The 18,669-nt window shown below is 39.2% G+C and overlaps 1 protein-coding gene across 8 annotated transcripts in view; it reads right to left on the reverse strand.

Moving 5' to 3' along the window:
- Atp6v0a1 (ATPase H+ transporting V0 subunit a1) overlaps window positions 1–11,002 on the reverse strand; it is a 58,300-nt gene extending 47,298 nt beyond the window's left edge. For all 8 annotated transcript variants that reach the window (XM_015495679.2, XM_048791118.1, XM_048791098.1 and 5 more), the window contains exons 1-2: window positions 10,888–11,002; window positions 8,527–8,687 (exon numbers count right to left, since the gene is read on the reverse strand). In XM_015495679.2, the coding sequence (XP_015351165.1) occupies window positions 8,527–8,643 (117 nt within the window). In that variant the 5' untranslated portion in view covers window positions 8,644–8,687; window positions 10,888–11,002. The remainder of the gene's footprint in view (window positions 1–8,526; window positions 8,688–10,887) is intronic.
- Window positions 11,003–18,669: the final 7,667 nt, after the last annotated feature.

Here is an 18,669-nt window from a genome sequence, read left to right on the forward strand (position 1 = left end):
TCACAGGTTTGAAGTCAGCCTCAGCAACTTAGTGAGACCCTGTCTCAAAATAAAAAATAAAGAGGGCTAGGGATGTTGAACAAGTTCCCCTGAGTTCAATCCCCAGGGGGAAAAAAAAAATTATACGTGTGTGTGTATATATATATATGCACATATACACATATATACATATATACGCATGCATATATACATACTTAGATAGATAGATAGATAATCCCCTTAAATTCGGGAATAAGATAGGAATGACAGATACATGGCATTTTGCCCTACTTTCTTATGACAAAAATCTCAGAAGCCAGGTGTAGTGGCACACACCTGCAATCCCAGTGGCTTGGGAGGCTGAGACAGGAGGACTGCAAATTCAAGGCTAGCCTCAGCAATTTGGCAAGGCCTTAAGTAACTTAGAAAGACCCTGTCCCAAAATTAAAAATTAAAAATTAAAAAATTAAAAGGACTGGTGATGTGTCTCAGTAGTTAAGCACACCTAGTTTCAATCCTCAGTACCAAAAATAAATAAAATTGTTATGGAAGAGCACAGGGGCCAGAATAGCCAAGAAAATTATGATAGATAAGGTAAGAAAACTTGTATCCTATACAATATCAGACCTTAGTATTAAGCTATGGCAATGAAATTATTGCTTTATAAGCATAGAAATAAACAAAACAAGCCAACTGACCAGAGGAAAACCCAAAACAGATGCAAATATGTATGAAACTTAATATTTTAGAGAAGAAATCACGAGTAATAAAATAATACACTATTCAAAAAGTTCTGAGATAACTGGTTTTTTACATGGGAAAATAATAAATCAGATCCCTACTTCACTCAATACAAAAAAATAATAAAGTCCAAACAGATCACTACATAAACAAATACATTTTAAATAAATTTTGCAAGAAAATATAGAAAAGTGTACTGCAAAAAGAAAAAAAAAGAACAGGAAAAAACAGAATTAGAAAGTCATTTTTGTAAGTACCAACATAATCACTAATACAAGACAGGTTTGGTCAAGGGATACAAAAACTACTTAAAGATTAAAAAGGTTTTGGAGAATAGTATATTCAGTCTCAAAGTATCACCCCATTTTATTTCTTAATCACAAAGGGAATAAGAAACCTTTACAATGAAGAAATCTAGCAAACAATACCTTAATCAAGTGATCAAATTTATCTTCACTAAACAGAAGGACATTGTGTGCCTTCTAACATATTGAAAAGGGCACTCGTTTTATGTAGTGTTCTTGCCAAAAAATGTTTAACTTTTAAAACAAATTCTGTGGAAACACTTAGACAACTCCAAACTGAGGGGCTGTCTCTAAAATAAATGGACTGGACTCCTCAAAAATATTAATGCTGTAAAAGACCAAACCCCAAGCTACACTTGTGTAGAATGTGAGAAGTAGACTGGATTTCTCCTTGGCTATTCCTCACCAGTCCTTTCAGTGGTTCTTTTTTTAATTGATTTTATTTTTTTTTAAGTATACAATAGCGGAATGCGTTACAATTCTTATTACACATATAGAGCACAAATTTTCATATCTTTTATATAAAGTACATTCACGCCAATTCATGTCTTATACATGTACTTCGTAGGAGTTTTTTTGCATTACAATTCTTATTACACATATATACCACAATTTTTCATATCTCTGTATATAAAGTAGGTTGACACCCAATTTGTGTGTACTTTTGGTAATGATGTCCATCACATTCCACCACCCTTGCTAATCCCCTGTCTCCTCCCTTTCCCTCCCTCCCCTCTTCCCTATCTAGAATTCATCTATTCCTCCCATGCGCCCCCTCCCTACCCAAGTATGAGTCAGCCTCCTTATATCAGAGAAAACACTGGCATTTGTTTTGGGGGAATTGGCTAACTTCACTTGGCATTATCTTCTCAAACACCATCCATTTACCTGCAAATGCCATGATTTTATTCTCTTTTATTGCTGAGTAATATTCCATTGTGTATATATGCCACATTTTATTTTATCCATTCATCCACTGAAGGGCATCTAGGTTGGCTCCACAGTTTAGCTAGTGTGAACTGTGCTGTTATAAACATTGATGTGGCTGTGTCCCTGTAAGTGGTTATTATTGATAATTCCACCCTTTGTTTCTCACTCCTTCCTCATTCTACCAACACAGGTCTAAAAACAAAAATCACAACAAGCACCTTGAACCTAGCTTCACAGGGCATTATTTGGAACAACTGGGGCAATCAGAATGACTGCACATTAGGAAACTGCATTAACATTAAATTTCTTTAATGTGATCATTGGACTGTGGCTATCAAAAAAATGTAGAGCCAGGCATGGTGGCACACTCCTGTAAAACCCAGTGACTTGGGAGACTAAGCAGGAGGTTCACAAGTTTGAGGCCAGTCTCACAACTTAGCAAGGGCCTAAGCAATTTAGCAAGTAACTGTCTCAAAAAAAAAAAAAAAAAAGGACTAGGGATGAGGCTCAGTGAAAAAGCACCCCTGGGTTAAATTCCTGGTATAAAAAAAAAAAAAATCTCTGAATGTCCAGAGCCAAAGTCAGTGCATCTGTAAGCCCAACAACTCAGGAGGTTTGAGGCAGGAGGATTTTAAAATCGAGGCCAGCCTCGGCAACTTAATGTGACCCTGTCCCAAAATTAAAAATTAAAAAGGGCTACGAATGTAGCTCAGTAGTAAAGTTCCCCTGAGTTCAGTCCCCCAGTACCAAAATATAAAAAATAAACAAATAAATAGAGGAAAAAGAAAAGTAAAGTCACAGCCTGGAAAGAAATTAGGAGTAAAGAATTCAGAATACATGAAAAACTTGTTTTTACAAATCCCAAAAGTGAATAAGCAAAAGTCAAGCAATTCAACTAAAAAACAAGCAGATGAAGCCAGATACAGTAGTGCACACCTATAATCCCAGCGACGTCAAGAGGACTGCGAATACAAACTCAGCCTCAGCAATTTAGCAAAGCACTTGCAACTCGTAAAATCCTGTCTTTAAAAAAGAACTGGGGATGCGGCTCAGTGGTTAACCATCCCTGGGTTCACTTTGTGGTACCAATAAAATACAAAAAAGGGGCTAAGAGGGAGCTGGAGTTGTGGCTCAGTGGTAGTGCGCTTGCCTTGCATGTGTGAGGCACTGGGTTCGATCCTCAGCACCACATTAAAAATAAATAAATAAATAAACAAAATAAATTTATTTTAAAAAAAAGGGGGGGGGGGCTAAGAGCCAAGCGCAGGGCTGGGGATGTGGCTCAAGTGGTAGTGCGCTCGCCTGGAATGCATGCAGCCTGGGTTCGATCCTCAGCACCACATACAAACAAAGATGTGTCCGCCGAGAACTAAAAAAAATAAATATTATCTCTCTCTCTCTCTCTCTTAAAAAAAAAAAAAAAGAGCCAAGCACAGTGGCACTCAGCTGTAATCCCAGCTCAGGAGGCTGAGGCAGGAGGATTGAAGAGTTCAAAGCCAGCCTCAGCAAAAAGCGAAGTGCTAATAAGCAACTCAGTGAGACTGTCTAAATAAAATACAAAATAGGGCTGAGGATGTGGCTCAGTGGTCGAGTGCCCCCGAGTTCAATCCCCAGTACCAAAAATTAAAAATAAATAAATAAATAAGTGCTAAGGATGTGGCTCAGTGGTAAAGCGCCCGTGGGGGCTCAATCTCTGGTGTACACACACACACACACACACACAAAACCCAAATAGATGATATGAACACATATTTCATGCAAGAGGAAGCCCATATGTCCAACAAACAGATAAAAAGATATCAACTGTACCAATGCAGAAAATGCAAATTAAAAACTACAAGATATGGGGCTGGGGATGTGGCTCAAGCGGTAGCACGCTCGCCTGGCATGCATGTGGCCCGGGTTCGATCCTCAGCACCACATACAAACAAAGATGTTGTGTCCACCGAAAACTAAAATAAATAAATAAATATTAAAAAAAAAAAAAACTACAAGATACCATTTTATACCCATCACATTGGAAAATTTAAGACTAAACATAGAAGTTTTGACATAATTGTGGAATGACAGCACTAATAGGAATGTGACCAGGAAGATACTTCCATTGGGAAATACACTATGACAACATCTAACAAAGATGCACACAATACTCAGCAATGCCCTTTCTTAATTATAAGCCCTAGAGCAGCACAAAGATAACACAAAGACATCATTCTCATTTTTTCATGAGTATTCAGTGAAATTTTCTTTTACTTATTTTGCAGCACTGGAGATTGAACCCAGAACCTTGAGCACGCTAGGCAAGCACTACCAATGAACTACATCCCCAGCCCTTCAGTGCAGTTTTGCAGAGGCTCATGATGCACACACCACAATAGAATGAATGATGAAGTAGATATGAAATCTATACATCTTCTATTAATTCAGACAAAAAAGAAAATGTAAAAACAGGGCTGGGTGTAGCTCAGCAGCACTTGCCTAACATGAGAAAGATCCTAGGTTCCCTCCACAGAATCAAATAAAAGAAAGAAACAAAGAAAAATCCACTCCACTCTTCTTTACCACTGGGCCACATCCCCAGTCCTTTTTTATTTTTTATTTTGAAACAAGATCTCACTAAGTTGCCTAGGGTCTTGCTAATTTGCTGAGGCTGGCCTCGACTTGCAATCTTCATCTCAGCCTCCCAAGTTGCTGGGATTGCAGACATGTGCCATCATGCCTGGCTCATAAAAACATTATTTGGTAGTATGTTGTCAGTTTATTATTCCAATTTGCTGTTGTAGGTGCTGGAGATGAAACCCAGGGCTTCTCACACACTAGGCAAACACTCTTTCATTGAGCTATATCCCCACACTCTTTCATTGAGCTATATCCCCAGCCCTTTCATAATTTATTTGAGACAGAATTGAAGATGTAGATCTATGGTAGATCTCTTGCCTAGCACACTGGGGGCCTTGGGTTCATGTTCTAGTATGAAAAAACAAAAAAACATTGTTTCTGAAATTTGATCATGTTTGATATAGGTACTTTTTTTTTAATACTGGGAATTGAACCCAGGGGGGCTTTTCCACAGAGCTACATCTCCAGTCCTTTTTATTTTGAGACAGGGTCTGACTAAATTGCCCAGGTTGGCCTTAAACTTGCAATCCTCCTGTCTCAACCTCTGAAACTGTTGAGATTACAGGCATGCACCAACATGCCTGGCTCTATACTTTCTTTGTATGACTGAAATACAATTTAAGTAAAAGATAAGAAGATAATAGATAATAGAAAATAATAGAAAGGAACCAGGCATGGCGGTGCACGCCTGTAATCCCAATGGCTCCTCAGGTTGATGCAGGAGGATCTAGAGTTCAAAGTCAGCCTTAGCCAAGGTGAGTAGCTAAGCTACTCAGTGAGATCCTGTCTCTAAATAAAATACAAAATAGGGCTGGGGATGTGGCTCAGTGGTTGAGTGCCCCTGAGTTCAATCCCCAGTACCACCCCTACCAAAAAATTTTTAAAAAGAAAGAAAGATGGGGCTGGGGATGTGGCTCAAGCGGTAGCGCGCTCGCCTGGCATGCGTGCGGCCCGGGTTCGATCCTCAGCACCACATACAAACAAAGATGTTGTGCCCACCGAAAACTAAAAAATAAATATTAAAATTCCCTCTCTCTCTCTCTCTCTCTCTCTCTCTCTCTCTCTCTACCTCTCTCTCTCTAAAAAAAAAAAAAAAAAGAAAAAAGAAAGAAAAGAAAGGAGACACAATAGAACTGGAGAAAAAAAATGCAAATTAAGTATAAAACAGGTTTCACTTATGTTCCAAGTCTAGAAAACTTGAAGAAGGGCTGGGGTTGTGGCTCAGTGATAAAGGGTCTGCCTAGCACGTGTGAGGCACTGGGTTGGATCCTCAGCACCACATAAAAATAAATAAGTAAATAAAAGTTACTGAGTCCATCTACAACTAAAAAAAGATTTATAAAAGAAGAAATCAGAGCTGAGGATATTGCTCAGTTGGTAGAGCATTTTCTAGCATGCACAAGGCCCTGGGTTCAATCCCCAGCATAACATGCACACATACAAAATTGGCAAATCTTACTGTATATTAATTGTACCTCAATAAAATTTACACAAACATTGTTGTAAATGAATATACATTAAAAAAAGAAGAAGAAAACAAAACTTGAAAAAATATTGAACATAGAAAGTCATGATACTGGGCTAGGGATGTGGCTCAAGTGGTAGCGCGCTCCCCTGGCATGCATGCGGCCTGGGTTCGATCCTCAGCACCACATACAATCAAAGATGTTGTGTCTGCCGAGAACTAAAAAAGAAATAAATATTAAAAAAATTCTCCCTCCCTCTCTCTCTCTTTAAAAAAAAAAAAAAATTGTTTAAAAAAAAAGAAAGTCATGATACTGAAATAGTTTGTGAAAAAGTAAGATACTGAGGGCTGCGGATGTGGCTCAAGTGGTAGCATGCTCGCCTGGCATGCGCAGGGCGCCGGGTTCGATCCTCAACACCACATAAAAATAAAATATATTGTGTCCACCTAAAACTAAAAAATAAATATTTTTTTAAAAATTATTAAAAAAAAAAAAAGTAAGGTACTAAGAATTAGACCTAGTGATCTTGAGAAACAGAATTACAGGAGGACAATAATCTTGGAGCGTTGTAAAAGCAGGGATGGTGTCTGGGAACTAAGGGCCAGAGATGTAGATTCTGGGACTCACTGAATAAAGATGTAATATTTAAGACTAGAGAGATCACCAAAAGAAATAAAGGAAGTTTTGGGGTCAGAGACGCTTACCCAGAGACAGCAGAGATCTTGGGGAACACTGAACCTATATTAGGGACAGGTAGGATCAAAGAAAGGCTAGAAGATAAAAAGTCCATCAGAAAAGTAAGAAAAGGAATCAATCAAGGAGAACAGTTAAAGAAAAATGGTTCAAAATGCTTCAAAGAGAATGAAGAATGAAGTCACTGGATTATATTTGTCCAATTTTGGCTCAGATTGAGAATTTGAAAGCTTGCTAATTCCAGGAAGCCTATATTGATTCCTTCTATCCCTTTGTGATCACTGCTCTTTCATTCATCCATTTGTCTCAACAAATATTGATTGTACCTTGGATACAGCCATCAAAGATAATAATGAGGGCTGGGGTTGTGGCTCAGTAGCAGAGCGCTTGCCTCACACAGGTGAGGCACTGGGTTCAATCCTCAGCACCACACAAAAATAAACAAAAATAAATAAATAAAGATATTGTGTCCACGTATAACTAAAAAAATATTTTTAAAAAAAAGATAATAATGAGCTGGGCATGGTGATACATGCCTTTAATCCCAGTAATCTGGGAAGGTAAGGCAGGAAGGATTGCAAATGTGAGACTAACCTTAGCAATTTAGTGAAGTCATAAGCAACTTAGCAAGACCCTGTCTCAAAATAAAAAATAAAAAGTGCTGGGCATGTGGCTCAATGGTTAAGCACCCCAGTACAAAATAAAATACCCTAATGAACAAAAAGAATGCCCCTGTCTTCATGGTGCTTAGATAATAGAAGAGAAAGACTTAAATTTAAAAAAAAAAAAAATTTTAAGACTTAAATCACCTACTCCCACTTGATAAATATAAAATCATGACCACAATAAATATTATGAAAGAGAAGTACATGGAGCTTTGAGACCAGTGTAACAGGAGGATCAGAGTCTGGGAGTACTGAATTATTAACTTCTCCCTCCTTTTAGCGGTGTGTATTATGTCTTCCTTATCAGATTATAAGGCCCTTGGGGCATACATTTTTTACTCTTAGACTGTCCGTTTTGCGTGTGTTTGTTTGCTCGGGATGGAACCCAGGGCCTCACACATGCTAGGCAAGTGTTCTCTTTATTAATAAGTTATATCCCTAAGCCTGTCCATTTTCTTTTGATATCATCTCCAAGTACTCAAAATAATGGATTATCGGTATGTGCTTAGCTATACCCTTATATCTGATGCCTCTGATTTTTTTTATTTAAAGAAGTCCTATTGTATGAAGAATGACAACAATTTTTTAAAAAATATCTTGCTATGTGTATTAAAGAGCCCAAAAGCAAAGTGAAAACCTTGAAAATGCTAGAACAGGCTAGTAGGTTTACTCTTCTGGCATCCCAACAATTACTTTGAGAGTGTTTAGGATACTTCTCAAAAGAGGAACTAGCAAAAGCATGGAAGGATTGGCACAAAACATTCTCATCTCTGAAAAGACAACTTGAAGCACACATTCTACCAGTAAGGCGGTTCTTTTTTTTTTTTTTTTGGGGGGGGGAGGGGGTACTAGGAATTGAACCCAGGGTCTACCACTGAGCTATATCCACAGCCTTCTGTATTCTTTTATTTTGAGGCAGGGTCACTAAATTGCCCAGACTGGCCTCAAACTTGAAATCCTCTTGCCTCAGCCTCCCAAATAGCTGGATCTGCAGACGTGCACCATTGCACCCAGCCTAAAATGATAATTTGAAAATAAAAAAACAAATCACTCATGATAAGAGTTATTGGCTATGACAAGAAAAATTGAATACAGTAGTAATCAAGAAGCAGCCCCACAACTACTTACATCACGAAACTGAACCTTTCCAAGTTCTCCTAATTCACTGACACAACAATAAGCAGCTTCTGACTGTAGAAATAGCTGGGCGAGCGTCATCTCCTCACTCCGGAAAAGCTCCCCCATGGTTGCAGAAAGTAGTCAACTGAGTCTCTGGCTTCTGTTCCAACCTGAGGGAAGAGAGAAAATGATATGACTTTGGAAATCACCTAAAAACAATATCCAAGAGATGCTCTTTTGTTTTGAATTTTATTTCTTTCAGCCGGTGCTGACAGGTTTTTAACAACTGTTTTGATATCTTACTCAGAAAGATGGAAAAGAGAAGCCTGGTATGGTGGATGAGGCAGGAAGATAGAGAAAGTTTAAGACCAGCCTCAGCAACTTGCCTGAACCTATCTCAAAAAATAAAAAGCACTGGGGAAGTAGCTCAATGGAAAAACACCCTTAAATTCTAGTACTGTTAAAAAAAAAAGAGAATGGAAAATTGCAAAAGCAGTTACTGAATCTGACATCTGCAGTGTCAGATGTAAAGTCACATCCTCTGCAGTCAACATCAAGATTAAATGACAATATTTTGGGCAACCTAATACATAAGAATGCATTCGGATTAAAGACAGGAACTGGGAACTCCAAACAGCTCTTTAAATATCCTGGATATAATATGAGGCAGTGACATTTCACACTGCTCAGTTTTTGTTTTGTTGAGCAGGAAACAAATAGAAGAAACTTTGATTAATTTTTTTTTTATTTCCTTTGTGACTAGGAATCAAACCCTGGGCCTCGCACATGCTACGCAAGTACTCTACCACTGAGCCATACACCCAACCCTTGATTGCCCTCTTATAAAAGACGTCTGTATTGTGACAAGTTTTCTCCCCTCTACTGACAATGCCCATTAGGCCAAAGCTCCATCATTATCCTAAAGCTGGAGCTATATAAGGGGTTTAACCTTCCAAACTCCTCTGAAAATACCATTCCCCCACTATGGAATCCAATTAACTATTATCTAACAAAGAGAGACTGCATATTAAGCTCATCAAATCAAGCATAACAGGAACATATCTGCAATGACAAAGCAATTTTAACAAGCCACAGAGAAAAAGCTTTCCACCTCTGCAGCTTTCTATTTCTCATCTCCATCTTCGAGATAATTACATTCTTCCAGTCAAATTTTCTCACACAAAAGCCAATAAATTTTTCCTTTTGGGGAAATCACTTGCCGGGTATGAAAGACAATTGGCGCTATCAGTGGTCCTGAAAGTGAAATTATTTACTCTGAATCAGCTTACGTGAAGCACTGGACTCTACAGTATCTAACTGCAGCAAAACATACACTATTTTTAGTACCATAAGGTCATCGTATTCCCTATTGATAAGTGAGACTGACATCAAAGGAAGATTCACTATTCTGGAAGGCTGGGAGACATTTTGAGAAACTGAAGGACAAAACCCTTTCTGCATTTCATGTTCAAGGCAGCAAACTCGCACGCCCACACGCACACGCACACGCACACACATACACATACATACATACATACACACACACACACACACACTCCAATATAAGCAAGGATTTCTCAAGAGACTATGTGGGTTGATTTTAAGACTGTGTGTATCTGAATCATCCAAATCAGCTGTTACCAGCCCCACCCCATCCCGCTTAATAAGGATATATTCCCACAACCTCGAAACACATAAAACTATGCCTGCTCAGTATATAATTAAGGGGCTGCCATTAACGATAGCCTCCAATGAGTGGCCTCCCTCTTCTTGTTCTTTAATGAATACAAGTCTCCCTAGAATCTCTATCCCTCTAGAGTCAAACAGAAAACGAATTAGGCCCAAGTGGTTTCTTTGGGTCGCAAAATGAAATATGGAGACCAATTCTGCAAAAGATAATAAGGCGACCCTCGTGCCCTGCCTCCAAGGAACTCACGGCAGTTATCCAGTCCTGGCTTCCACCAAGGTATTATTCACCTGCTTCATTTCCTTTTCCTACCCAGTGAGAAAGGAGGAATTCTCTGGACCCAGGCACACCTATCTCCCGGGTAAGGGAGAAAAAGGGCAGGAATCCCCAAACTAGGGGACCCTTCATCAAGCACCCCCCACAATTCTTCTGGCTACCCCAAAAACCTTCAGTCCCTCTAACTCCTTAAATCGGGGAAGTAATTCAGGTCTTTCAAAGGACAGTGAATCTCTGGTCCCTTTGCCCATAGGAGGGGTGCCCAAGGTGAGGAATGATTCCCAATTTTCTCTCAGAGCCCCAAGATCCCTGCTAATTCCTTCCACAAGGAAGGCGGATATTAGAAGGATTTCCTGCGTTCCTCGAAGGCCGCTCCCGGACGCACTATACTTATGACCCCCGCTCACCTTCGGCTGTCGGCCCAGCCGCCGCCGCAACCAAGAAAGCTCACAGCCTCGGCGGCTCCGGGCAGCAGCACCTCGACGTGCGTGCGTCAGAAGACCCCGCCCCTGCGCCCCCGCCAGCCTCCGCCTCCACGATGACTTCATCGCTATTGACCAATAGGGTGCCGCCTCGCCGGGGCTGCCGCAGTGCGGAGTCGCTGGGGTGCGGACGAGCCTCAGCCTGGTGGCGCCATCTTGGTACCTGCGCTGTGATTCCTAGCAGTGAAGATCGGCCGGGGCAAAGCTGACAGCGCGGGTGGTGTGGGGCCTGGGGCGCTGGGTACTAGGAGGGCTAGCGGTGCGGGTGCTCGGAGCCCTGGGTTTCTGAGCCCTTCAGAGTCCATTCTCCCTAACCCTTATCCTTCAGACAACCTGACTGCCCTTTTTTTATTTTGCAGACGATTGATTCACACCTTTTTCTCCTTGAGGGAAGTAGCATGAAGGAAAGGGAGACATGATTTAAGAACTTTTTGAGGGCTTGGGTTGTAGCTCATTCGTAGAGCGCTTGTCTAGCACTGATGAGTGAGGCACTGGATTCGATCCTCGTACCACATAAAAAAGCAAGCAAGGGCTGGGATGGCTCAGTGGTAGAGCGCTTGCCTCCTGGGTTCAATCCTCAGCAACTCACAAAAATAAATAAAGGTATTGTGTCCATCTATAATTTATATACATCTATAATTTATATATATATATATATATATGTATATATATATATGTATATATATGTGTATATATATATATGTATATATATATGTGTATATATATATATATATATGTATATATATATATAATTTTTTTTAAGAAGCAAACAAAAAAAGTTTTTGTTTTTTTTTAAAAACTTTTTGTGCCCCATACTGGGGTTGACTTGCTTAATGTAGATTTTTTAGTAGAGCGTTAAGAGTCTTGTGTTCTTAAATATGGAAAGTACACGTCTAGACTAGAAATGCAGCTTAGTGGTGGAGTCCTTGTCCACCACTATGTGAAGCCCTAAGTTCAAATCCTAGCACCACTAAAACAAAAAACAAAAAAAACAACAGGGTCCATTTGTTCCAGCAACCACCCAGGGTTTATTTTTCTCAAAGTAATTGAAAAAACACCAGAAGACCATATGTTGTGAAAGTTATTTCTTCAATCACTTTAACCGCTTAGGGATTTTCAGTTCCTCAAATTTGTTAGAATTATGTTTTTTAATGTAAAATGATGCCTATTATTTTTTAAAAACGCCTTTTTCAAAGGTCAATAATTTTCACCTTTTTTGCCTTTCTCTTAAAAAGGAGTAGGGACCCCAGGTAGTTTGCCAATAACCAGAATCCTATCAGGAAGAACCCGGAAAACCGGTTTTTCAATTCTCCCGTGGGTGGGTGATGGAATCCTATGGAGACTGAAGTATAATGAGGGAGATATCTTAGATTAAAAACTGGTGCTGATAATTTTGTATGCCTGGCAAAAGCATCATCAATCCTGCTTTACTAGCCTAAACAAAATAATGAAGGGCAAAAATGCAAATTTTATGTCTCATATTAAAGAGAAGACACAACTTGACTTCATTACAATTTTCTTGAGAAGCAGTGTCTTGGAGAGATCCCCATCACCTTCTCTTTTCTCTGCTTCCTATTTTTCTCAGCTTTCCTGGCAAGACAGATAGGGACCCATATTTGAAAGCCTATCAAGTTTTAGAAGACTATTACACAATGACTGTCACATCCTTCCTCTAAGGCAAAAAATTAACTTCAGTCAGCTGTTTGCTAATCACAAGTTTTTCATACTCCATCTTTAAGACAGCCTTTCCTCTGGATTCACTTAAATTTCCTTGAACTCTTGTCTTCCTTGAAAGTACATCCTCTCAGAGCTTCTTTCCTGTTTTTTTTTTTTTTCAATCTCCTGCCATCGATCTTTCCCCATTGTTGAATTTCTTTCCCCTCTGTTCCTCAATGTCTTATCTAATGCCAGGCTTAAATGTCTGTGTGTGGGATTGATATCTATTTTTCTGTCCACCTCTCTTCTCCAAGGCTCAGATATGGAATATTTAAGTGCATGCTGGGTTATGTTTTTTGTTGTGTTTTTTTTTTAATTGTAGGTGAGTACAATACTTTTATTTTGTTTATGTGGTGCTGAGGATCAAACCCAGTGCCTCACATGTGCTGGACAAGCGCTCTACCGCTGAGCCACAACCTCAGTCCACTCCTAATGCTTTTTAGGCAACAGATGCTTGCTGAGGACCTACTATGTGCCAGACACAGTACTAGATTGTAGGGATAGGAAAATGAAACAAGCACACTTCCTACTCTAGAGGAGTTTTCAGTTCCCTGAGAAGTTAAGTTCCAATATTTACAAAAGGGAGAGATGAGTGCAATGATAGTTCTAGTGTGTGCTCGGCACTTTTCTAAGTGCTTTGTGAATATGAATTCATTTAATCCTCAAAAATAACCCTAAGGGCTGGGGATGTAGCTCAAGCGGCAGCGCGCTCGCCTGGCATGCATGTGGCCCGGGTTCGATCCTCAGCACCATATACAAACAAAGATGTTGTGTCCACAGAAAACTAAAAAATAAATATTAAAATTCTCTCTCTCTCTAAAAATAAATAAATAAATAAATAACCCTAAGAGGTAGATAGAACCATTTAAGGGAGGATATGGTGAGATTGAGATCGGTGTCCAAAAGCATCAAATTTCAAATGCTATTCAGTCTGGGGTGTAACTCATAGGTAAAGAACATACTGACATGAGCAAGGTCCTGGGTTCAATTCCCAGCACAGGAAAAAAAAAAATGCTCTTAGGCCAGGAGCTGTGCTCGTTTCTGCAGTTCTAGCTACTCCAGAGTTTGAGGTGGGAATATTGCTTGAGCCCTGGGATTCATAAGCCAACCTAGGCAGCGTAGTAAGAAACAATTTCATAGAAAATGATGAATAAATAATAAAATGATATGCTGCTGACCACGTACAGCCTTAGGTTTTTTTTCATTGTCAATGGACCTTTATTTTATTTATTTATTTATGTGCAGTGCTGAGAATCGAACCCAGTGCCTCACACATGCTAGGCAAGAGCTCTGCCACTGAGTCACAGCTCCTGCCAGCCTTAGTTTGTTTTTTGTTTTTTGGGGTTATTTTGTGTGTGTTTTTTTTTTTTTGGTTGTTTTGTTTTGTTTTGTTTTGTTGGTGCTGAGGATTGAACCCAGTACCTTGATGCACGCAAGGCAAGCACTCTACCAACTGAGCTATATCCCCAGCTCCCACCTATATTCTTAGAAGATGTGAGCAGTTTCATATAACGCTTAGCCAATAATACTGCATCTAAAGGGAAGCTATTTCTCTTCTGTGTGCTGGAGATCTAAACCTAGAGCCTCATATATTCTAAGCAAGTACCACTGAGCTACATCCCCAGACATTTTATTCATTCATTTATTTGTTTATTTTTGGTATTGAACCCCGGAGGGCTCTACCATCATTGAACTACAGCCCCAGCTCTTTTTATTTCATTTATTTATTGGTACTAGGGATTGAACACCCAGTGATGCTTTACCACTGAGCTACATCCCCAATGCTTTTTATTATTTATTTATTTTTGTTTATTTTGTTTTGCTGGGGATTGAACCCAGGACCTTGAAACAAACACACTTCCTATTCTAGAGTTTTCAGTTCCCTGAGAAGTTAAGCTCCAATATTTACAAAAGGGAGAGATGAGTACAGTGATAGTTCTAGTATGTGCTCGGCACTTTTCTAAGTGCTTTGTGAATATGAATTCATTTAATCTTCAAAAATAACCCTAAGAGGTAGATAGAACCATTTAAGGTAAGTGCTAGGCAAGGGCTCTAACACAGAGCCACATCCCCAGCCCTTTATTTTTCTGGCTAAATTTTCTGGCTAAATTGCTGGGGGTCTCACTAAATTGCTGATGGTGGCCTTGAACTTTTTTTTTTTTTTCCTTTTCTTTTGGTACTGGATATTGAATCCAAGGGCTCAGGAGAGATTTACCACGAAGCTACATCCCAGCCCTTTATATTTTATATTTTGAGACAGGGTCTTGCTAAATTACTGAGGGTTCATTGAATTATTGAGGCTGGCCTCAAACTTGCAATCCTCCTGCTTAGCCTTTTGAGTCACTGGGATTATAAATGTGCACCACCATGCCTAATTCCTTTTTATTTATTTATTTATTTTTGTGATAGGGTAAGACTGAGTTGCCCAGGCTAGTCTCAAACTTGTGGATGATCATCCTGCTTCAACCTCCTCCTGAGTAGCTGGAATTACAGATGTGCACCACCACACCCAATTTATTTATTTATTTAATGTTTATTTTATTTTATTTTAGTTTTCGGCGGACACAACATCTTTGTTTGTATGTGGTGCTGAGGCTCGAACCCGGGCATCACGCATGCCAGGCGAGCGTGCTACCGCTTGAGCCATATCCCCAGCCCCCACCACACCCAATTTAAACTCTTAAACTCTTCTATCAAGAATCTGGATGTTAGATAACTCTACTACAACCTTTAGGTGACCTGTGATAAACTTTCATCATTGTTCTTGAAATGTTGTTTTACAGTCTGTTTCCGTAGTAGAAGTATTCCTTTTTATGATTTCACTGAGTTCCTCAAAATAACACTTCTGCTTTTACTTTCAAAGCCTATGAATATTTAAGATAAAGATCTTTTAGTAATAAATAAGTACTTCTTATTAGTAGATTTTGAGGCTTCCTTTGAAGTTAAAAGAAGGCCAATTTTCTTTAGCTCTGCTAGTGATTATATGGACAAGGAAATATGAACGTTTCCAAGCCATGTGATATTTTATTCAACCCTCATGATTCCTGTGACAAGCACATGAGGCAGAGAACCTTTTAACTTGTAGGAGTTGGGAATGCTATGTGAAGAGGCTTCTTAAAGAAGTGAAATTTAAAATATACAAGAAGGCTGGGGTTGCGCCTCAGTGGTAGAGGGCTTGCCTAGCACGTGTGAGGCCCTGGGTTCAAACCTCAGCACCACATAAAAAAAATAAATAAATAAAGGTATTATGTCCAACTACAATTAAAAAATAAATAAATAGGGCTGGGGATGTGGCTCAAGCGGTAGTGTGCTCGCCTGGCATGCATGCGGCCAGGGTTCGATCCTCAGCAGCACCACATACAAACAAAGATGTTGTGTCTGCCAAAAACTAAAAATAAATATTAAAAAAAATAAAATAAATAAATAAAATAAAGGTACTGAGTTCATCTACAACTAAAACTATTTAAAATAAAATAAAATACACACACACAAAAAAAAACCTTGAGATATAATCCCAGCAGCTCTGGAGGCTAAGGCAAGAGAATTATGAGTTCAAAGCCAACCTCAGCAATTTAGCGAGGCCCTAAGTAACTTAGCAAGAATCTCTCTCTCTTTTTTTTTTTTAATATTTATTTTTTAGTTGTAGATGGACACAATACCTTTGTTTATTTATTTTTATGTGGTGCTGAGGATCGAACCCAGGGCCTCCCACATGCTAGGTGAGTGCTCTACCGCTGAGCCACAACCCCAGCCCACAAACATCTCTCTAAATATAAAAAAGGGCTGATGATGTGGCTCAGTCATCAAGCGCTCTTGGGTTTAATCCTAGTTAAAAAAAAAAAAAAAAAAAAAGATTTCTGAACTGATCAATGTGGCAAGTATATCTGTATCGGGTAAGTCACATGGAAAGAGACCTAGAGTGAAGAAATGCATTGGGAAATTTCAAAAGAAAAGATCTAGTTAATTCAGTGGTGGAAGGAGAGATCTGAAGTATGTTAGCTCCAAGAGGGGTAGGAACCCTATCTATCTTATTGACTGCTATATTTCTATTGCCTGTCATTCAGCATGTATTTAATAAATATTTTTGAAAGAGAGGTTGGGGTTGTAGCTCCGTGGTAGAACACTTTCCTAGCTTGTGTGAGGCACTGGGTTCGATCCTCAGCACCACATAAAAATAAATAAAGGTATTTAAAAAAGGTATTTAAAAATTTTTTTAAATTATTTTTGAAAGAAAGAAAATAAAACTGGGAATGTAGTTTCTTGTGGCAAACTGATGTGGGTTGTCTGTATTTGCAGTGATATAGTTGAGTTTTACTTATGGCTTAGTTGTTTGATGTTACATGAGCACTATTCTACTGACATACATTCTCAGACTGGCTTTTAAAAAAAGAAAAAAAGGACTTCTGCTGGGCACAATGGTGCATGCCTGCAAACCGAGCATCTGGAGACTGAGGCAGGAGGATCACACATTCAAACCCAGCCTCATTAATTTTTCAAGGCCCTAAGCAACTTAGCAAGACCCTGACCCTGTTTCAAAAATAAAAAAGGTTGGGAGTGTAGCTTAGTGGTAAAGCACCTGTAGGTTCAATCCCCAGTACCAAAAAAAAAAAAAAAATTCCTTTTTACATTTTTTAAATTATAGATGGATACAATGCCTTTATCTTATTTATTTATTTCTATGTGGTGCTGAGGATCAGAACCCAGTGCCTCACACATGCTAGGCAAGCACACTTCCACTGAGCTACAACCCCAGCCCTTCCTTTTTAAATTTTGAGACAGGGTCTCAATAGACTGCTAAGGCTGGCCTGGAAGTCCTGATCCTTCTGTCTTAGCCTCTCAAGTGGCTGGGATTACAGGTATGTGCCACTGCACCATCAGGCATAGTTTAAACATTTCAAAAGTAAAACCTCTTTTTTTTTTTCTCAGATAGTCTCTTCCCAAATCAGACATGGTGGTGCACACTTGTAATCCAAGCAACTCCTGGCTGAGGAAAGAGTCTCACAAGTTTGAGGCCATCCTTAGCAATTTAGCATGACCCTTTATCAAAATTAAAAATAAATAAATAAAAATTAAAAAGGAGGCTAGGGGGGCTGGGGTTGTGGCTCAGTGGCAGAGCGCTTGCCTCGCACATGTGAGGTACTGAGTTCGATCCTCAGCACCACGTGAAAATGAATAAACAAAATAAAGATATTACATCCGTCTATAACTAAAAAATATTTTTTTAAAAAGGGGGGCTAGGGATATAGATTGGTGGTAGAGTACCCCTGCATTCAGGTTCCCAGTGCCACATACAAAAAAAAAAAAAAAGAAAAGAAAAACGATAGTCATTTCCCCGTTTTAATTAGTCTTATTCTGGAGCTGGTAAACATTGACTGATCTATTTTATAATCACTTATATCTGATACCATCTACTTGTTTGGGAATCCTTCTACTTCTTGCTTATCTTTTTTTACTCCCTGAGATTATTAGACACCTAAAGGACAGATTATGCTTCTATTTCTTTCATATGCCCTTGTTTATAATAACAAGTGGTTATTAGGTAGCCACTGTGTGTGTGTGTGTGTGTGTGTGTTTTGTTTTTTGTTTTCTGGTACTAAGGATTGAACCCAAGGGTACTTAACCACTGAGCTGTATTCCCAGCTCCTTTTATTTTTCATTTTGAGACAAGATCTTGCTAAAGTAATTATGGCCTCCCTAAATTGCTAAGGCTGGCTTTGAACTTGCAGTCCTCTTACCTCAACCCCTGGAGTTGATGGGATTTCCAGGTATGTACCACCACACCTCGAAAGCAGCCACTCTTAACCACTTGTAAACACCACAGGGCTTAGAGCATGAATTATCTGAATAGCTCAGTTGCCTCTTTCAATTTGAGCCCATGAAAAAACATTCAAATTTTCTTTCAAGTCATATGATGGATTCAGGAACAGAGTCTGTACTGATGGTTCTTTCACACCAATCAGGGCCCCTGGGATTCATAGAAAAATGTGTCTT

Source organism: Marmota marmota, unplaced genomic scaffold (genome assembly GCF_001458135.2).
Source record: "Marmota marmota marmota unplaced genomic scaffold, marMar, whole genome shotgun sequence".
NCBI lineage: Eukaryota > Metazoa > Chordata > Mammalia > Rodentia > Sciuridae > Marmota > Marmota marmota.